This window comes from Arvicanthis niloticus, chromosome 7 (genome assembly GCF_011762505.2).
Source record: "Arvicanthis niloticus isolate mArvNil1 chromosome 7, mArvNil1.pat.X, whole genome shotgun sequence".
NCBI lineage: Eukaryota > Metazoa > Chordata > Mammalia > Rodentia > Muridae > Arvicanthis > Arvicanthis niloticus.
In genome coordinates this window covers 35,214,468-35,236,486 of record NC_047664.1, presented here as the reverse complement: position 1 = coordinate 35,236,486, position 22,019 = coordinate 35,214,468, and the positions used below count along the sequence as shown (strand labels likewise).

General features: G+C 43.0%; 1 protein-coding gene across 2 annotated transcripts; it reads right to left on the bottom strand.

Annotated features, from left to right (window-relative positions):
* Positions 1–3,605: 3,605 nt before the first annotated feature.
* On the bottom strand, positions 3,606–15,972 carry Ccdc117 (coiled-coil domain containing 117). Of its 2 annotated transcripts, none has more exons than XM_076938187.1 (5): positions 15,649–15,972; positions 15,175–15,225; positions 9,661–9,885; positions 9,192–9,326; positions 3,606–6,185 (listed from the first exon to the last, which is right to left on the bottom strand). In XM_076938187.1, the coding sequence occupies exons 1-5, from the start codon at positions 15,825–15,827 to the stop codon at positions 5,945–5,947; spliced, it is 831 nt and encodes a 276-aa protein (XP_076794302.1). In that variant the 5' UTR covers positions 15,828–15,972; the 3' UTR covers positions 3,606–5,944. The 2 variants fall into 2 exon arrangements, with proteins under 2 accessions (XP_076794302.1, XP_034365266.1); XM_034509375.2 differs by having other exon boundaries at positions 9,670–9,885.
* Positions 15,973–22,019: the final 6,047 nt, after the last annotated feature.

Here is a 22,019-nt window from a genome sequence, read left to right as displayed (position 1 = left end):
TTCCTCTAAAGTATTTCAAACCTCATAGATGACTTCCAAGTATTGTCTTTTGACACTCAGCTGTCTAAGGTATTTGCAGGTATTCCAGTACTACAGCTTTTGAGATTCTAGTTTATCTTAAAGGTGGTAGTATGCTCTAATTCGCAGGGTCATTTGACAGTTACTTCTCAGCTTGGCTTCAAACTATGTAGCTGAGGTTAGGCTGAAACGTCTGACCCTACCTCTTGACCCTACCTCCCAAGTGCTGGGCTTTACCAGGTGTGCACCTCCACACCTGCCTCTTGACATGTCCTGAGGTGGATATGGGATTCATGAACGGCCCCGTATCATTTTTCTCCACCCCCCGCTTCCCAGGTTTCTTTTCGTTTATTTCTACAGGCAGAGAAACACCAACCTGAGGGGGCTTGTTTTCCCTTGTGTACGTTTTAAATGAAGATCAAGAATCTTTGTAAAATTGTAGAAATTTACTATGTAAATGCCTGATGGGATCTTCTTGCTAGTGTAGCTTCTAGAAGGTGCTTTCTCCATTTATTTAAAACTACCCATGCAATTAAAAAAAAGCAACACAGCATCCTGTTGTATGATTTCTAGGGCTGCTGTATTCTCTTTATTGTTTGCTAGGGGAATAGACTATCCAACTAAAGTGAGCATACCACTTTTTAAAAAGTCACCGAAAGCTTTTTCTTCAGGCCAGTTGACCAGTATCACAGTTACTAAGTGGCAGAGATAGAGCCTAACCACCTTTGGTTTTTTTGGGGGAGGGGGAATTAAACCTAAGATGTGCATACTGGGCAAGTATACACAAGCTATACCACTGAGTACAGCTTTTTAAATTACTATTTTGCCGTGATCAGGAAGTTATCAGACTCCCCGATTTTAACTGACACTTTTGAGCTGAGTAACTGAGGGGACAGATAACCAATTATAACTCAGAAGGACTCTAGAGTGTCTCTAGCAGCTGAACACCTGCCAGGTGTCTTCTATGCACTGAGAAGTTGAGTTTTCAGTCCTGATCCACTTTGGAAAGGCTTTAATCCTTCGCTGAACCTTAGTGTAGGCTGGGGTTATCTTGTCTAGCATGCATGAAGCCATGGTTCCATCTCTAGAATGGAAACAAGCAAATTTATTCAGAAAGAAATCAACTATGAAATGTCAGAGACAATGACATCATCCTCACTGCACATTCTGCCCTGGCAAAGAACTCCGTTTTTCACTGCTACAGGCAGATTAACAATTTAGCCTTTAAATAGATATCTTCCCTATCAATATTACTTGGGGGGGGGGTGATCAAAGTGAACCTACAGACAAAGTTTGAGTCAGCAGGTCCAAGCAGGCTACAGCTGCAAACAATACAAGCTCACGCGCTGACTGCTGTGGTAGGAAGGGCTTCCATGTGCTCACCTCAGTAGGGACCTGAGCTCAATCCACAATCCACAGCTCAATCACTTAGGCCAAGTTCCAGTGTTATGACTGAAAGCTATCATGAATATTTGAGGATCAATAATCTATTTAGGGATTATACAGGTTTCTAAGTTAAAAGACAGTTACATTTAATAGCATCACTGAAGTGGCTGCTGTACTAACAGGATAGGACAATGTGTAGATTTTCAGGGTTTCATTTCCTGTACAGATGGCCAGAAAAGATACACTCCTCAGCTTTGACAAAACACCTGGTTTTCAAGAACATTTTCATACCGAAATACCAGGCTGCCTGGCTAGATCAGAAAATCAACCACTTTACTCTATGAAACCAAATGCTCCAGTAATAATGTGTTCTTCCAGAATCCAGACTAAAGGTGCAAGCAATGGCTGCAGACCAAAGCCCTGGGCCTCGCAACAGCTAGGCATCTGCCTCATTGCTTTTCTGTCAGGAGCTACTGGAGCTGGACAGCAGACACACAGCCTACTCCAATAAATATCAATTCTTGTTTCCTAGAATCTCAAGAAACTCAACTGTTACTTTTGTGACCTTATTGAGATGATGTCTATACTTTTTGCATTTGCGTGTATATGTTCCACGTATATATAGGTATGAGTACCTATGGGTACATGTGTTAGGCCAGAGTCAACTTTATTTTTTGAGACATCCCTCACTGATCCTGGAGCTCACAAATTCAGGTAGACTAGCTGGCCAGGGAGCTCCAGGACTCTCCTACCTCTGTCTTCCCAAGTACTGGGATAACAAATGCACACAACCCCAACCCCCTTTAAAAGTGAGTGTTAGGGATCTGATTGCTTGAAAACCAAGCACTTTATTGCCTGACCCACCCACCCTGGACCGTGAGACAGGGTCTCTTGCAGTCCATGCTGGGCTCAGAAGATGTTCTCAATGGGACAGACAATAACTCTCCATTTGGGATCTTCCTTTGGCCTCCTCTCAAATGCTGGGACTACAGCATATTACCCCCACATACTTTACCCTGTGACTTAAATTTTTTTTCTGACAACCTATTTGTGTCTTAATCATATTTACTCCAATATTTCATTTCCCCTCCTACTGAACCCCTCTCTTCCCAATTAACCCCGCTTCCATCTTGTATGAGTGTGTCCTATTGTATTTAAGGTTGCTTGTATATGCATGGGCAGCTTACCAGTGGCTACATCGCTTAAGAAAATGACTCTCTAGCAACCCTCTTGACTTCTGTCATTCATGAAGTAGGATGACTGGTATACCCACCCAAGCAAGGCTGCAAGTCAACATCAGGGTCTTGCAGGAGCTTGCATTTCAGCAGTGCTCTAAAATGCCACCACTAGTCTGAGGAATGAAGGGACTAAAAGAGAACCATATCAATACACATCATCCTACTTTTTGAGTATCTACTCACAAGTCATACAGCCTGGAACTTACTGTGGAACAGTCTGGCTTTCAAATTTTAGGGATTCTGCCTCTCTCTTGAGGGATGGGATGACAGGCAAGTACCACTATGTATGCCTCTAATTTGGTATCACTCTCTAAGTTATACTCCATTGTTTCAATGAAGTCGCCATGACAACATCACAGGCACTAAAATTTCTGTATAGCCAATAGTTGGTCAAAAGCAAGAACCCTAGGACTAATTAGCTGGTGAGATACTGAGCTATAACTATCTATTTTATCTATTTTAATCTTAGGTTCCAAGCTGTTATGTTAGACAACTTTTACCATAGTTTTCAAAATTTGGTTAAAAGTTTTTTTTTTTCCCTGCAACTGTAACCCAATGATAAAACTCCCAGCCTCAGGAGTCAAGGATCTGGTTAACAAAGAATGACTGAAAATGTAGGCAATACTGCCACCCAGTGACCTGTCAGCTCTAGCACAGGATCATCAACACCACAGACTTCACCTAGTCTCTTCAAACCCCTCCAACTTGAGTTTCTAACTCTATCTACATCTCAACATTAAAGGCTCAGTCACAAGGTCAGCATCTGATATCCCATGACAGTGACCTGCTAAGGAGAATGTTATTGGCACATTAACAAAAGCAAAGCAGCCTGCCAATTCTAGAAACAGCTTACCTTTAACCCCACAGTATCAAACTTTTCACTGATAAGGATGCTGCCTTAATTAAAATTTAAAGCTAAGGAAAAAAAAAGTTTAATTTATGCTTATACAGGATTACAGATACTTTAAAAGTTCAAAACATTGAGTTTTATTGAAAATACAGAAACACCAGATTCTCATCTTTAAAGCAAATCTGACACATCTTCCAGAACATGGCTAGTACTGTAGCACTCTTGTCTGTTACACAATGCCAGGCTACAGATCCAGAGCAGTGAACGAACCTGCTGGCTAATAGTCTTCTCTCAGTTCTAAGGCCTGTCTTGTTTCTAAATCTTAGTTTTATCTTTTTAAGAACAAGCAGTTTTTAACTGATTTTTTTATCATGAGAACTGGATTCTCGTATTTCTTCATACTAAGAACAAAAACCCAAGCCAAGAACCAAAAAAACCCAGACACACCCAACTCACTGAAAATACACATTTGTTCATCAGAGCTCAGCTGCTTTAGATAATTGTTGACTTTCACATTAGCACACTGAGGCAATGTTTGATTCACACTGTAAAAACTATACACGATGAAAAAACCTGTTAATTCTTTAGGAAAACCTTAAGGCAAAAGCCAAAGTCTTATACTAGAAAGAAAACAGAATGCAGAGGCTTCAGGGCTGTGGACAGTCGGATGTAAGCACCACAAGGATGAAGATGATTTTTGTACAAACATGTGCAAGAAGATAAAGTCCAAAAAGGAGCACGAAATATCTACTTTACTGTCGAAACAAGGTCATGTCAGGTAAGGACGCCTGACAAGTTAAGACATCTCTGCTTTCAAGTGGTTACCAACTGCATCAAAGCCACTTCAGGCCTTTTACAGAGGCAGTCCTGGTGTTTTAGGCCCTTTGGAAAGCTGCCACTTCCTTCCTACCCTAACACTGGGCTAACTCCAGACTCTCAGCAGTCCCTGCACGTTTCTAAAATTTCTTAGCACAGAGATTTAAGGCTATAAACTTCACAAGTTGGTCCCATTGAATAAGCCAGGAGTTTGTCAAATGACATGAGTCAAACACTTGCACATTTCAACAGAAGACAGTTTTCATTCACCTCTGAGTCTGAGATGAAGAAACAAGTAGCTGGTTTCAATACTGGTTTGAAGGTTGAGTAACTTTATTGTGTAGACATAAATATTTTGTTTAAATATTAAACATTAAACCTTTTCCTGACATCCAGAAAGAAATAGAGAGAGCAGGAACAACAGGCAAGAGAAGAAACAGTCCAACGAACAGACGTGTGACTCCTATGCCATCCACAGGAGGGATTTCAGCACGGGCTGCAAAATGTCAGGAAGCTAAGTTTCTGAAAATTCACCTCTACTCAGCATAAAGCTCTTCTGTTTTCCCCTATATAAAGGGAGAAGAAACCCAGAAACTGAAAACTGAACCGAGGTGTTCTGCTGTAGAAAGAGCCACCACACTCACCGGACATCTTCCTGCTCTACAGCGCTGAAGGACCTGCCATGCTGAAGAGCTCTTCCTGAGAAATTAAAAACTTTAACCCTGGTTATTCCCAAAGAACACCTTGAGCCTGGTTCGGGTACTAAAGGGTAAAGATTTCCTGCTGGCAGGAGGCCATTTTCTGCTAACATTTAGGCTTACTGCACAGTAACTTAAGCACCGGACAATTAGCTATTTCAGTAAATCTCCAAGACACTTGTCCATTTCTTTTCAGCTAATTCACTGTTCGGAACCAACATTAAAACACTCAACTTGCTAATACAAGCACAACCTTCCCCTTTTAAACTCTAGAAGCAATCAATGGTAGGTTTAGCTGACACAGCATGTCCTTAGGATTCATGAAAGACACTTCTCTCACAGGCAATTTACCACACACTCTTTAAATCAATCACTTAAGTTAATTGAGGTGTAAACATTACTGACCAACTGAGCTTACCAGTCATGAAAGGAGACCAAGGGCTACTGCTTGAGCGATCCGGCTACACCAACCTGACACCAACACAAGTTTCTTTGCTTGTTCAATTCGTGCTATCTTCCCTCCCGAGCCCCAAGTGTACAGTGACCACTACAAGTATCTCAATACATGACTCAGCAATCGGTGCAGTGGCAATTAGGAGCATTCCTGTATATAATCATCTCAAGAATGAATGGCTTCAACAATGTGACAGATGACTTAAGTCACCGTAACACATCCAGCATCTAGAGCTGTCTTTAAAGAGACATAACATTTCTTGGATAAGCCTACTAAAAAACTGCATTTCCCTTGAGATAAGCTTCCTTGGCAAGAAGTTGAATTCAATAAATGGCTACCCACAATGACAGTCCCACCCAAGTCACAGGCAGAGGAGATATTACACCCGTTTCATAAAACTTTCAGGCCCCTATAGTGTGCAGGCAGGCTCATACTGAACACAGGAGCCTTCTACAACTTGTCAAGTTGGAGCAGAAACTGGTGTCTAGAGCTCCATCTCCTCCTCTGTGCTAGCAGCTGTCTCCAGACTATGGTAAAGCGGCGGCGTGTCTGTGCACTGAGGTTCCAGCAACAGTTCCGTTCTCTGTGGGAAGGCAGTGCCCGTAGCTGCGTGCTTTGTTTGGCTCCCTCCCATGTAGTTCTTGGGGTTAGATGATGGCTTTGGCTTCTCACAAAGGAGTTCAGGGAGAGGTTTCCAGAGCACAAGCTCCATGGAAGGACGGCTCCTGGGATGTAAAATACAGATTTTTATCAAAACCTTTAAGACATGCAAACAAAGGCTACCTGTACCAAGCTCCCGTTCACTAGTCAACCCCGTGCAGTCGGTTAGGAGCCGGCGGTCCTGAAAGGGCCGGCCTATTGTTGGTGTATCTCTAGCCATTACCTACTGCCAATTTCACCATTATTTTGATCTTGATGTCTTTTATCAGTTCTCATCATAGAAATTTAAATCTTTTAATTAGAAGTGTGGCTGGGTCATGGAGTTTCACGCCTTCACGAGGCAGAGGGATCTCTGTGAGTTCAAGGCCAACCTGGTCTACACAGTGAACGCCAGAACAGCCAGGGCATTTACATAGAGAAGAACCCCCAATGTGTTAACTTCACAGCAGATATACTAAACTTGGAATGACACTGATCAGCGTGAGCTCTGTACAAAGATGACATACACATCTGTTTAGTTAACCAAGGTTTTATTTTAGAAGAGAGCCAGACATAGTTAGAATTCAAATGGACTTAGCAAAATAAAAAACAAACTTATATGCATGTGTGTCTGAGTGTCCATGGGGATATGAACATGTATGCAGTAGGGGCCTGAGGAGGTAGGTTCTCCTGGTGTCTCATTAGAGCAATGGAAACCTAACTAACACACCCTAAAAGAAGTGAGTATTGTTTCCAACCCCTCAAATATATAAAAGCTCACGTGCTGGAGACTGAACCCAGGACTCACACATGTGAGAGCTTTACTTCTTAGCAACATCACAAGCCCTATATATGTAGTTTAAACTAAATTGACCACCCAGTCTTACAGATGCCACGAATAGCAGTAATATAAATATATATAATATATTATATTAATAGCAGTAATATAAATATCCAATGTGGAATACAGGGCCTTTGAACTGGGTGTACTGGTGTACAGCTTTAATTCCAGTACTCAGCAGGTAGATACAGGTGGGCCTCTGTGAGTTCAAGGCTAGCCTGGTTTACATAGTGAGTTCTAAGATAGCCAGAGCTACATAGAAAGAACCTGTTACAAACAACAAAAAAACAAAACCAACAACAAAAAAGAATAGGGCCTTTGATTTGATTTAATGCTATAATTTGAAGCAGGTATGTTGGGGATGAGGACCGCTGAATCCCATCACTAGCTATACTGATACACACAGAGAGATGGTTCAATGAGCAGTTCTGCATGACTGCACTCTTGTTTACATCTGTGGCACTGAGTCTAATGCATGCTGAGCAACTACTCTAGTGCCACATTATCTTCCTACCCCAGTGGGTATCTGTTATGTATCATTGTCCATGAAAATGAAATCCTGGGCAAACATTAACTTCTGATGCTTTTTGTTTCATATAGTTCTGAAGTAGAATGTTTCACAGTTAAACCAAAACAATTACACTAAATATGTGAAATAAAAATATTTTCCTCGCCGGGCAGTGGTGGCGTACGCCTTTAATCCCAGCACTCGGGAGGCAGAGGCAGGCGGATCTCTGAGTTCGAGGCCAACCTGGTCTACAGAGTGAGTTCCAGGACAGCCAAGGCTATACAGAGAAACCCTGTCTCAAAAAACCAAAAAAAAAAAAAAAAATTTTCCTCAACCATAGCTGGGAGCAGTACCTGTAATCCTAGCACGTGGAAGGTGCAGGCAGAAGGGTGAGAAGTTCTAGGCTAGCCTGGGCTAAATGAGTACCTATTTCCAAAGTGGAAAAAATTGTCTTTACCCTTGGTTATAGGAAAAATCTTCTGGGACCCAGAAATAAATAAATAAAAAGACAATGAAGAATACTCCCAAAGGCTCAGTTCTGGAAAACTACTGAGAGCAACAGACACTATTTTGAGCAGAAGGGCAATGTGACCTGCATACATAGTGGCTACACTACTGACACACCCTCAGGGTTGAAGAGTTAATTATAAACTTAAGCTAGGGCCTGACTGAAAACCTGCATCTCCCACAAGTAATAGTGAACGGCTGCCTCTCTGCCTGAAGGCAACAGTGGCCAGCACTACTGAGGTCTGTGTCCCAAGAGCACTTTTCAGCTCGCTGGACTCACCCTCAGTGAGTCTACATCTCCCAGACAGTACGTAAGTGTACTGCAGATGAGGACGAGCCCGCCCACACTAGATCTAGGCTGAGCTCTTTCTAGGCTGCCACTTTGCTTGGTAGGCCCTTGGGTTTGAGTTCTACTATGAAAATATAGCAAACCAGTTAAATGAGCTCATTAAACTATGGGGATATTTTCCATTTTTCTTTCTGTGGTGCTATGAGCAGACCCCAGGGCTTCACTGGTAAATGGCAAGTCCTTTACACTGAGTCACTTCTCTAGTCCTTGCTTCTTGTTTTCTTTCTTTGATCTCAGGACGTAGCTTAGTCTGGCTGGATACCTGGCTGGCCTGGAATTCACTATGTAGACCAAAATAGGCTGGAAACTAAAACTTCTGCCTCTGGAGTGCTGATGGGGTTACTTATATAAGCCAGCATGCCTGGCTTAAACTATGTTTTAAATCAAGTCAATGAAGCTGAAGGAGGAAAACTGTGGATATGAACCCGGGGTGCACAGGAATATTCCCACCCCGCTCCCAAAACAAATCCAAAGTTAAAAACACTAAAATGACCTCAGAAGGCTGTACTATGGTTTGTAGGCTTTGTGATAGCGATTCCAACTGTTACTAATCTGACTCATCACCTTCTGTTCCCTCGTCTCCATGCTGAGTCTGAGAAGTCAGATAGAACAGACAAACTGGAGCTTTCAGAATGTGGCTCCTCCTCCTTCTCTTTCTCCTCTGACTTTAAGAGGAAAGGCTTGGCCAGGCAGTGGTGGAGCCCGCCTTTAATCCCAGAACTTGGGAGGCAGGCGGATTTCTGAGAGTTCCAGGACAGCCAGGGCTACACAGAGAAACCCTGCCTCAAACAAACAAACAAACAAAAAACAAAAACAAACAAACAAACAAAAAAAAAAAACAAAAAAGAGAGGACAGGCTTGGCACAAGCCTTATGCTAATCACTTACATAGACTCAATCATCTTTGTGAAGACTTCATCAAATTCCCTCTTCAAACCCGTTTTCATGGTGTCAGAAAGGATAAGACTTGGGAGGTGGCTAACATTTCTGTCACTTTCAACCTCTTCATCTTCATCAATTATCCTAAATAATGAAGTGGAGAAAGAAAGAAAAAAAAAAAACTATCAAGGAATTATAGTTTGAAACTAAAAGAACAGAAACCACAGGTGCTGCATCGAGAGACCATGTAAGCTACAACACAGAGCAAAGTGGGCAAACGAGGCTGCTTTTCACCGAGGAGGAAGGTTTGGAAGAGTTAAGTTAGAAGTGTCCTGACATGGCTAGTAAAATGCTTAGTCGGGCTCTACCATTAAGTGTCTGTTTTTTTGTTCCCCATCTCCAGCATCACCACATGACCCTGAGCAGCCTAGCAGAGGAGAGCTGTGACACAGGACAGGCAGCACCAGGTGACACGCACTGTCGGTACCTGTCCTCAATCTCTTGAAGCCTCCTTCGGGCAACTTCAAACTGTGGTTCTCCAGTTGTCTGATCCATTTCTTCACAAACAGCATCTAGCATGCTGGGCACAGAAAGGTCACTAGGACATGTGTTTACCCCATGACCCTGCTGTGTGCCAAGAACCCATTCATCACCAACTGCACCGAGTTCAGCTTCAATCAGTCGCTTCTTTCTTACTGGACATCTAGAAGGAAGAAAAGCAATCCTATTACAGATGAAATGTAAGTCATTTCTCTAATGAATTAAAAAAAGATATAATTTTTGAGACCAAGTCTCATTCTGTACCTTTGGCTGGCCTCATTCACAAAGTTCTGCCTGCCTCTGCCTAGAGTGCAGGGATTAAAGATATAGGTTACTAGGCTCAGCTAAAATTTATTTAGTTAAAAAAAATCCATTTATTTTATGTTCAAGTTTCTGCCTGCATGTACATGTACTGTCCGTGTGCCTGGAACTTCATGGTGGTCAGGAGAGGTCTCAGAGCCCTGGACTGCACTGATGGAGATCTCTGAGCTGCCATGTAAGCGAGTGAGACAGAACCTGAGGGTTTTCTGAGAGAATAAGTGCCCTTAACTGAGCTACCTCTTCAGTCCCAATTTACTATATTATTTTTTCCTAGTTAGAACATCATGCCTTTTTCCTGTCCTCATACCTTTCCTGAAAATTTTTCTTCTACTCCCCACCCCTTTTTAAAAACAATTTATGCAGCACTACAAAGACTTTAAACTTTTAGATTAAAAAGAAAATAATTTGTAGGGCCGATCAAACGGGACACAAAGCAATAGAGAAGACAAAGGAGGGCTGGAGAGGGACTCAGCAGTGAGGGGTACTGCTGCTCTTCCAGTGGATAGAGGTGTGATTCCCAGCACCCACATGGTGGTTCACAACTGTGTGTAACTCTAATTCCAGAGAATTCTATACTCCATCCTGGCCTCTAAGGCACACTAGGCACAGACCTGGTACACATGTATAAACATAAGTAACACCATACACATTAAAAAAGAAAAGACAAAGAAGTAATTTCTCACCAGCTACATTGCTCCAACCACCCAACCCGTGGCTGGCTATAACAACTGTATTTCCTCACACCAAACATACATAATTACTAAAGCATACTTCAAGTACCATAAAAGCAGGTCATTAGCACAAATTTCTTGCCTTTGGCTATGTGTCCCTGACTAATAATGGGATCTACCTTTCTCTTAGTGTAATACACCCCACCTGCATCTTAGATATGTTAGTACTTAAGAGAGAACTTAATTCAAACCCAGCTTCTTCCTTTTGGACGTATTTGGATACTAGGGCCTAGAAAGTGTCACAGTAAAGGAAATTTGAAAGTTGAGGGTTAGACCCCAGAGACCCTGATTCTCATCGCTATGCTTTTCGAAAGGAAGTTAACTGTTAAAGCTCTTATAAACTCATATTTCTTGAACTCATATTTATTGGCACTATGGTATGTGCATTGCAAGCAAATAGCAGCATGAAGCAAGTAAGACAGGCTGCCTTGTTTTTCCTTTTCTTTTGACAAGCGTTTAGAGCACAGGCATTGTCCTGCATGGCAGCATCATGTGTGGAAACAGGACTAGACCACAGGCATACAGCCAAACGCCCACCCATTACTTCTACTCAAGAGTCACTAAACTGGGGGTTAAAGGAAACAAATCCATATCAATACTGTGGAAATCAATATTAAAGTCTCTAGAATATAAAATCTAACAGTGCCTCTTAAACTTGTACCCCCCCCCCAAAAAAAATCAAAATCCACTGTATGTTTAATTTTGGATTTTACCTCATTCTAGTACTAGAAATATCTAGGAGACAAGAAGCTGGAGGGGCAGAAGTTTAAGGCCTGTGTCTGCTCCACAGAAGTTTCAGGACAACCTGATCTACATGAAATCCTGTCCTTTAAAAAAAAAAAAAAAAAAAAAAAAAAAAAAAAGAAAGCAGGGTGTGGTGGTCCATGCCTGTGAAATGCCAGCTAAGAAAAAATAATAAACTGAGAGAGAATGGGCAATCTCCCAGAACATCTAATAATTAAATGTATGAAACTGTTCTTTGACCTTAGGTTGTTTTATGTCTAGAGGGTTATGTTGCTAATTAATAACTTAAAATCAATAGTATTAAGCCCTAAAGAAACCATGAATTAAAAGGCTTCTAGGAGCTGGGGATGGCTCATCAGTTAAGAGCACGTGCCACTCTTGCAGGAACCAAATTCAGTTCCCAGCACCCACTATCAGACCTGCTCACAACCACCTGGAACTCCAGCTTCTAGGGACTCTAATACCTCTGGGCTTTGAACATCAACATACATGTGTGAATGCACATACACACATAAAGAAAAGAAACTAGAATTTTAAAGAAAGGCTTTTAGATGCTGAGCAGAGCAGCAAGGGTGGCAAGCTAGGCAGTACACATCTGGGCATGTATCTAAATGTGCAGGCCACCCCTGTTGTTTTAAAAACAAAATTCCCAGCTGTTTATTTTACATGTTCATGAAGACTCAAGAGCCAGATGCTGGGGTGAAATGAAGCAACTAAGACAGCTGGCTTAACTAACGCTGCAAGCTCAGAGAGGCAGAGCAGACCCAGTGGACCTTCCTACTCTACTGTCCCAAAGAAAGCTTTCTTTCTGCAGGATGTCTTTAAATGCCTTCAACTCAAAGACCCCCGTTCTGTTTACTTATGTTCACTTCCTGTCAGTTGGTTGCTTGCTTGTTTCTTGACCTAGGCTTGACTTTAGGTGTGCTCTAGGGCTGAGCCGTACACAAGATTTTTCTAGTTCACACAATCTTGTGGCTCACAGAGTGACCAAATACCCTGAAATATACCATACTCCCTTTCAAGGCTGCTCTCTCTCCAGCCACAAATCAATGGCAGCTAACCTTTTTCGTTATTGTTTTGAGACAGGGTTTCTCTGTGTAGGCCTGGCTGTTCTAGAAGTTGCTCTGTACACAAGGCTGGGCTCAAACTCAGAGATCGGCCTGCTTGTCTCCCAAGTGTTGGGATTAAACGCACAAGTAAGTCAAGTTTCTACACCCCTAACTGCAGACAGGGTTTTTTTTTTTTTTTTTTTTTTTGGCTTTTCAAGACAGGGTTTCTCTGTGTAGCCCTGGCTGTCCTGGAACTCACTTTGTAGACCAGGCTGGCCTCGAACTCAGAAATCCACCTGCCTCTGCCTCCCAAGTGCTGGGATTAAAGGCGTGTTCCACCAACGCCCGGCGCAGACAGGGTTTCATTATGTACCCTGGCTGTCCTTGAAGAGATCTGCCTGCCTCTGCCTCCTAAGCACTGGAATTAAAGGCATTTGCAACCACACCTAACTTAGTTTCTACACCTTAAGCAAACACTAGAATCAGTAATTCAATAACCTATAGCACTGTAGAAGACAAAAAAGGTTGAGTTATCTATAGCAATCCCAAGGCAACAAACCCCCTGATCTAGGGTTTTCTGGGCTAAGTGCAAGTTGATCTAAGGCAACTCTTTGAGCTGGGACAAACAGCTCAGTGGGAAGAGTCCTTGTCTTGTAAGTATGAGGACCTGGGTTCAATCCCCAGGACCAACATTTAAAAAGCAAAGCATAGTGACCTGTAATACTAGCACCAGAGAGCAGAGGCAGGAAAATCCCTGGGCTCTGTTTGACCCCCTAACCATACAAAAACTAGGTGGGGGGCTATGGAGATGGCTCCATGGATTAAAGTACAATACATGCTGTGCTAGCATGAAGACCAGAGAATATATGAAAACGAGAGGTAGGCACGGGAACCCACCTGTAATTATAGGGCTCAGAAGCGGAGATGAGATTCACAGAGCAAGCCAAATGCGGGTTCTGGGTTTGGGTGAGATACTCTGCCTCAAAATATAACATTTAGAGTGACTGAAGAAGATACCTGATGTCAACCTTTGGCTTCCACATATATATACATATAACATACACACACACACCCCACCCAGCAAGGCTGGGAATTTTGGCACTTTAATCCCAGCATTTAGGAAGCATAGGTAAGTGGTCAAAGCTAGCCTGGTCTACATAGTAAGTTCCAGGACAACATAATGAGCCTTTTCCTCAAACAAACAAAAAGTAGTGGTGTGCTTGGGAGGCAATCTCTGAGTTCAAGGCCAGGCTTGAAAAACAAAACAAAAAGACCCCAAAACAACAAACCAAAAGCCAACCAAACAAAAGGTAAGGTGCATGATATCTATGACATCCAAGATGGGTTATTTATGCCTCCCTTGCCTCTCATTCACAAAAAATAAGGTAATTTTCAGAACTATTTTTTCTTTCCTGAGACAGGGTGTCTCTGAGTAGCCTTGACTGCCCTTTTAACTTTGAGCTCTGCCTATCTTGGCCTCAAGTTCTTAGAGGTGTAGGCCACCACCTTCTGAGTCTAAGTATCAAGTCAATGCAAATCCTTTTTTAGTTCCTTTTTTTCTTTCTAAGACAGGGTCTCATGAATCCCAAGCTGGCCACGAGTCAGTATGTTTCAGAGGATGAACATCAATGTCTGATCCTCCTGCCTCAGTCTTCCTTACTAGCTCTTGTTTTGTGCTTTGAGACCTGGCCCCAAATTCTCCATCTCAGATGGGATTACTGGATTAAGTCATCATACTCAGAAAAGAATTTAGTTTCTACAAGGATGGGGTCCAGGTAGGATCATACAAACTATCCAGGACAGGGCCTGGGTGGGACAAACGAAACTCAATGGGACAGTAACTGCCTAGCATGTGCCAGGCCCTAGGTTTGATCCTTAGCATAGGAAAAGCAAGAAAGCAAGATGACTCAATGAGTAAGGATGCTTGCCCCTAAACCAATAACTTCAATTTGATCCTGGAACCTACATGATGGGAAAGAACCAATTTCCAAATGTTGTCCTCTAATTTCCACAACCCATCATGAGATTTGTGTATATATTTAAAAATAATGATTAAGAAAAAGAAAAGCAGGCATGGTGGCATGTGGGCCTTTAATCTCAACACGAAGAGGCAAACAGATCAAAGTTTGAGGACAGCCCTGGTTAGGCAGGGCTACAGAGCAAGGCTGCCTTGAAACCAATAGGTAGACTCTGTATGTACTCATTTGGAATAAGCTACAAGGCAGTAAAAGAAAACTCCAAATGCACTGCAGAATGACGGACCAGGTATCTGGCTACAAAGCTAAACAACTGGAAGCACATTTTTAAGTTTTTGAACTCTCTTCCTAAGGAGAAAGAAAACAGGTCACAGGTTACAAGGTTACCTCCGTGGAGAACACAAAACTCTTCCAATATATAGCCTGTGATTTTTTTTCGTTTTTTGCTAAATACTCTGTCTGTAATGGCAGTTTAAAATGCAGGTGAATTTTCCTCTACCTGCCCAGCAAAGGCAAACAATGTCACCAGTTTAAAGAGATACATATGCTTCACCTTTATTCTCTTCAAAATAGGATACACGTGTTAAACTAACAGCGATCACAAAGAGGACAAATTGGCCCCGAAACTTACTCATCATCCTCCGCCAATCGCTTCTGTTTCTTTCTACAGTGAATGGAAACACTGTTGGAACAAAACAAAAACAAACCAGTCACTCAAGACGAGAACTTAAATGTAAGGTTTCTGCACCCTGTATTTCTCGCCTCGCTTTATCCGGATCTCCCGCCACAAACTGAACATTCTTTCCTTGGCCGTGATAGACCGACACAGGTCCCAAGTGATCACGTTTTGCCGGGGACTCCAAATAACCATAGACAAGAAAATCTGAAGTTGTCACTTCTGTAGGGGCAGTGACAGTTGAGCACTCGCCCCAAACCCATTTCTGACCCCCCACATTGGTACATGAGGAACCCAAGCGTCCCGGCCGGTGGCCGCGCCTGTGGAGGGAAGCGGCCAGGCCAAAGGACCCTCGAGGTCGCCGGCTCTGAGACCCGGGACTCACGGTTAACGTCCCTCGGGGTTAACGGGCCTGCCCCGCCTGCTCACCGTCCGCGCGCTGCTCTCCCGACCGGGCTGCTCGGTGCGCGGACACCGGGCCGCGGGGCCAGGTCATGGCCGGCGGCTCCTGGCGGGAAGGCCCGGCCCGCGAAGGCCGGCGGCGGCTGCAGGAAGTCCGCGCTGCCGCTCAGAGGGAGGCCGCTAAAGGGGCGGCCGAGGGCTGCCATGGCTTTCCAGACGAGGCTGCGTCCGCGACCCCAGTCGTTCGTGTTCCCAGACTCTGCAGCGACCACCACCACCGCTACCCACGAGAAACCGCCTCTGAGCTCTCTTCGATCCCACAACCTCACGCCTTCTAGAACCCTCTACTCTGGACCGCCCAGAGACACGTCGGGATTTGTTGTGTATAGAGGGCCGCTGTCGTGAGGCATGCCGGGACTTGTAGTCCTCGAGGAGGACTACAAGCAAGATGGCTGTCGGTGTACTAGGCGAATCGCTGGAGGTCAGGTCTCCCTCACAAGGCTCTTGTGTCGTGGCTCACGATGATATTCCCAGCTCCTTTTATAAGGTGGAGGCAGGATGATCAGACACGTTCAAGGCCAGCCTTAGACTATGTAGCATGGCCAGCCTAGTCTACATTAGACCCAGTCCAAAATAAAAAAGTTACACACTTCTGTTTCTTCTGTAGTAAACAGGATAATAACAAATGTTTTCAGAGTCGGAGTAGTAAGTGAATTAAAAAAATAGAGGTAGAGCTGGGCATAGTGGTGCACAATTTAATACCAGTACTCCCTGGACAGAGGAGAGAAGATCTCTGTGAGTTCCAGGTCAGTCTGGTCTACTTAGCAACTTCCAGGCCAGCCACTGTTACAAAAGAAAATAAAAAAATGCCTAAGGGTGGCACCTGACAACTGGAGTTATTATTCTAAAACCTAGGGTGAAAGGAAAGTTGTTCTCAAACTTTCTCGAGGGGTGGAGGGCTTGGTGGGTGCTCCCTGTGTAAATATGCACTCTCATGCACACATACAATAATAATAAAACTTAGAAAACTAAGAATTAACAAAAATCTGGGGATGAAGTGTGGCTCAGTGGTAGGGCACATGTATGACACCTCCCTCCACAATATTTATATGTAAAGCAGCTGGATGTTGTGGCATACACTTCCAGTTAACCCCAGCAATGGGGAGATTGAAGCAAGAGAATTGTTTGAGGTTAGCCTGAACAACAAAACAAGATGCCAAGGCTTAGAAAACTCTACTCCACATGTGTGCACATATAATGCTATCTTTCAGCTCTTTTTGTGTTTTATTATAAATAAAACTGTTGATGTATTGGATCCCATGGACAAGTACCAAAGCCCTCAGAGATTGGGAGAGCAACTGGAGGGGAAAAACAGAAGTTCAGCCTGGCATATCCAAAGATGGTTAATAATGTCTTCTGCTTAGGGTAGCAGGATTGGTCAATCCCATCACTGATCATTCCTCATTTTTTTCCGCCTCAAAGAATGATTCCCTCACCAACCTGAGTGGCTTATACCAATATGAATGCCATTTAGCCAAAGACTATCAAGGACACACCAGTAACTGAACTAGCGTGGACTTAATGAAGTGAGTTAGTGTCTTAGCCAGGGAGAGTTGAGTTAGTGTTAAATGTTTGGAGGAAGATTCATCAAAGCAGCTTTATACAAGCAAGTTGAGGTGGCATACAGCTCTAATCCCAGCATTTGGAAGGTCGAGGCAGGAGGATCTTAAAAACGGAAGGGCAGCCTCAGCTAAGAAGGACATGTAATGGATGCGTGAAACCCTATCTCCAAAACAAACCAAAAAGCACCTTTGACTGGAATTAATTGTTAGGAATTTAGGATAATTCTATGACTCAAATAATTTGAGGCACAAAGGATATTTCCTATTTTTATTTACTTTAGTAGAAGTCTCTGAGCTTAGAAAGGAGTCTCATCTTAGCAGATCAGTGAAAGTACTAGATAGAATATGAGGACTAATTTAGGAAACTAATTCTATTGTCCCACCATACCTTGTTTTTTTTTTTTTTTTTTTTTTTTGTTTTTTTTTTTTTTTTTTTTTTTTGGTTTTTCGAGACAGGGTTTCTCTGTTTAGTCCTGGCTATCCTGGAACTCACTCTGTAGACCAGGCTGGCCTCGAACTCAGAAATCCGCCTGTCTCTGCCTCCCAAGTGCTGGGATTAAAGGCGTGCGCCACCACCGCCCGGCCCCACCACCATACCTTGTTACATGCTAGAAGTTTACCAGTTTAGGGAAGACACTAGATAGGATATGAGACATAATTATTCCTTCTACATGTCTGTGTTATGACACAATTATTAAGTGGCTTTGCTTTCATCTTGAACTTTAGAGGTAACAGAACAATTTTGTTTGAGGACAACCTGCAGAATTCTTCAGGAGGACCCTGGGGCTGCCCTAAAAGTACCATTATCTAACTCTGGTCCAGAAGATCATCTCCCAGAACAAAAACAATGTCTGAGAACTAAATTTTAGGGGCAGAGAACTGCTTTATGCAGTGGCCATTCATGCTGTCACTGCCGGTTGAGTCCTATTTATTCGCTCTCCAAACATCATGTGTCCTCCCACAGGTCTTGCTTCAGCAAAACACCACATGGTCCACATCACATGACACTACCAGAAACTTCCACTTCAGCCAATGAATGGAGAATTGCCCATATACCAACTTCCTCCCTCTGAGACCACTACCACAATTCTTGAGCCAAATTTGAAGCAGCCTTTATTAAATAGTGTTCAGGACCATGGATACTGGCCAGGTCCATACCCAAGACCTAGGTGTAATTTTAACCTTCTCAAACCTTATTTTTAATGATGGTTCTTAAACGATTTAACCTCCCTTGTTGCCCACCACTCGCCCACCAGAGGTAGTGAGAAAGAAAGGATAAGGGGGAAGTGGGCCTGTTTAGAAAGGTTCTTTGGAGCAACTCTCTTCTGTGTTGTCTGGAAATCAGTTCAGTTCACAGGTTAGTAGTGGCAGCTTGATCCACTGGCAAACACTTCAGAGATACACCAGTTCAGTAAGATTCAGGCTAGAAACAGTGGTGACCAGACCTAGCAGAGACAGCCAGGCCTCAGCCTCAGCATGAATTAGCAGGAGCGACCAAAAGGAAGGCCAGAAGAAGTTCTCAGCTGTGCCTCTCTCAGGGAAGGGAAGATCAATGAAGATGAGAGACCCACAAGCTTTGCACAGCTAGGTCTATAAGCAAGTCTAGCTCAGCCTCTGTCACTGTCTGTCAAATCCTATTTATACTCTCTCTAAACATCATATGTCCTCCATGGGTCTTGCCTCAGCACATGCATCTGTCTCAGCTGACATCACTTTGCCAATCAACCCAAGTCCTCGAGAGCATCAAGAAACTGCAGCACACCACCAGAAGCTTTTTGGTGCATTTCTTTCTATGGAGTCCCGCCAAATGCAGCTCAACTAAACAATGCAAGGTGGGCCAGCACATATGTGCTGCCAGCAAAGAATCCATCATGTGTCCTTTCATGTGCTTGCTTTAGCAAAACATCCTTGTAGCAATAGTTAATGCTACTCAAACCACCCAGTGGTGGCAGTGTGCACTCCTCCCCACTGCCCCAAATGCTCTGGATTCTCCAATGAAATACAGACAGACAGACAGACAGACAGACAGACACACATACACACACACACACACATGCACACACAGCCTTCTATTTTAATATGCCTTAATGGCTCAATGGCTGAGTCACTCCCAAACTTCCATATTGCTAGTGCCTTCCCTCCAATACTCCTGAACTATTACTTATTAAAATCTATATTTTATCTTTGCTACCCAAGACCCAGGCTTGCAGCCCTCTTGGGCCAAGATACCCAACTCTTACATTATGGCAGTCTCTTTGTCTCTCTGTCCTACAGTTCTCAGGCCTGGACCTCTTTCCTCCCCAGCAATGGTGATTCTCCCCCATTTCCTGCATTCCTTCACCAGGAACCTAAAAGTCCCAGTCTCTGTCTCCCTACCCAGCCATTGGCCACCGACAACTTTACTTACCAATCAAAGCCAACTGGGGGCAGGAACCCTCACTGTCTTGCATGCAGACCTACAGGTTCCTATATAATTTTGGGAGCTGGGATAACACAAGTAGCATTAGAACCCACCCACAACACACTTTGACCTGTGTTTCTTTCCTCCAAACGTTCCTTCACAAGTCTACCTTTGCCTCTTACCTGTGTCTATTTCAGCTAAATGTTCCTTCACATGTTTGCACCAACAAAACACCATCCAACCAACTTTCCAAAGAACCCTTAAGTTTCCACTTCATCCATGCTCAGAATATGACACTAAATTACATTAGTCAAGGGCTTATCAAGACAAAATCCATAAGGCTACATATTTCCCACTTTTGTCCAGTCAAAGGCACACTTCCTGCCTATGTGAGATCAAGTACATCCTGTGCCAGTTGGAGCAACCAAGTTTGTTTACATAAGTGAAAACACACGGCTTGTTATCTTCCATGAACAACAACCCCAGCATTTCATGCAGTTATCTGTTCTTGGGCAAGTGGGGCTTATAGGTTAGAGGCATTTTTGTTTTATAGATCTCTTCAGCACAGCAATTCAAACTTAAAACATAATATTAGCCATCACACAGAGAAACTGAGGGATTGAGATAGAGTCTTGGAATGATAGAGAGACATCCTAACCAATAAAAGAGGAATATCAATCCCTTTCTGGGAATAGGTGGAGATCTTCCAGGAACTTGTTCCACCTCTTTCTACTCCTTCATGGTCTGGTGCTTCTGGTCATGGTTGTTGGTAGGTGTCTTTAGCCTTGACAAGAACTTAGACCAGTCTAGGGAAAGCTAACCCTGTATTATTGTTCTGCATGAGATATTTATCCAACAGGGAAATTACACATGTGCCTATGTGTACTATGTGCTCTGTGCAATTGTGTACTCATGAGAGTGTGTGTGAACATATGGGATGATCTTCATATGTGTGCATATGCACACATATACATATGTGTTCATACATAGATGCGTGTGCAAGGCATTTGAGTTCCTTTTTATGTATTGATACATATTGATGTGTGTGTACATGTGTGTGCTGACAGTTACATATTCACTTGTGTTGTTTTTAAAACAAAAATTCCAAACATTCAATTACCAAAGGAAGACTCAGGAGCCAGACGCTGTGGTGAAAGCCTGCTAGCTCAGAGAGGCAAAGAAAGCACCCAGCTGACCTTCCTACTCCACCAATGTCCCAGAAGGAAAAAAGATCCTTCTCCACAATATTTTAAATGCCCTTCAGCCTTTCTTTCCTTTTCCTTGGTTTTCTTATATTCACTCTCTCTTAATTGGTTGCTCCACCTCTTGACCTCTTGACCTCCCCTTGACTTTATTTAGCTCTTGTTTAAGGAAAACTCTTGAGTCAAGGGTGTGTTCTAGGGCTAAACCACACCACAACTATTTGTTTACAGTAACCAGAAAGCTGTTGGTTTAAAGGTGTGTGCTAGGGCTGAGTCCTGTCACAACAAGAAACAGGCTTTTCCAGTTACAATCTCAGATTTCACAACCCTGCAACACACTTGTTTTTGTATGTATATACCTGTGCTCTCACACACATGTTCTTGTCTGTTCTGTGTGTTCTTCTGTGCATATATGTATATATGTGTGTACTTGTTTGAAAATGTGTGTCTAATGTCCCATACTTATATGTATGTGCCTGCCTGAGGAGTCACATACTCGGAGTAGTCATATGTCTTAACACTAAATAAATAACAGTAAAATATATATGTAAAGTAATATTTTGGGTCAAAATAATAACAAGACACAGCATTTAAATATTTATTATTCTTTCTCTCTCTCTCTTTCTTTCCTTCTCCCTTTCTTTCTTTAAATAGAAATATTTAAAGTCAGGTTCTCTCTATATATATAGCCTTGGCTGTCCTTGAACTCACTATATAGACCAAGCTGGCATCAAACTCAAAGATCCACCTGCATTTGTCTCTGTAGTTCTGGGTAAAGTAGTGTGCCATGACACTCACCTAAATTATCCATTATATTCTTAAATCTCCACAAAGTTGAATGGAAAGATCACCAACTATTCGGAATTTAAGACAAACACAGTGCAGGACCATGAGTTTGACCTCAGCATTGCAAAACAAAAAGTTTAAATAGCCGGCGGTGGTGGCGCACGCCTTTAATCCCAGCACTTGGGAGGCAGAGGCAGGTGGATCTCTGAGTTCGAGGCCAGCCTGGTCTACAGAGTGAGTTCCAGGACAGCCAGGGCTACACAGAGAAACCGTATCTCGAAAAACCAACAAAACAAAACAAACAAACAAACAAAACCTACACAAATGCCTTTTCTTAATTTGTATGTATTGTAGCCGCCCGTGGCCACAAGTCAACTGGGTTCACCT

What these genes read in the sequence shown, in the direction of transcription:
- Ccdc117 (XM_076938187.1), bottom strand. Translation starts at nt 15,827, where the DNA reads ATGGCAGCCCTCGGCCGCCCCTTTAGCGGCCTCCCTCTGAGCGGCAGC. An exon ending in ATTGAGGACAGGTACCGACA is followed by an intron (nt 9,327 to 9,660) that starts GTGCGTGTCACC and finishes TTCATTATTTAG; the next exon opens with GATAATTGATGAAGATGAAG. An exon ending in ACAAAGATGATTGAGTCTAT is followed by an intron (nt 6,186 to 9,191) that starts GTAAGTGATTAG and finishes TTTACATCCCAG; the next exon opens with GAGCCGTCCTTCCATGGAGC.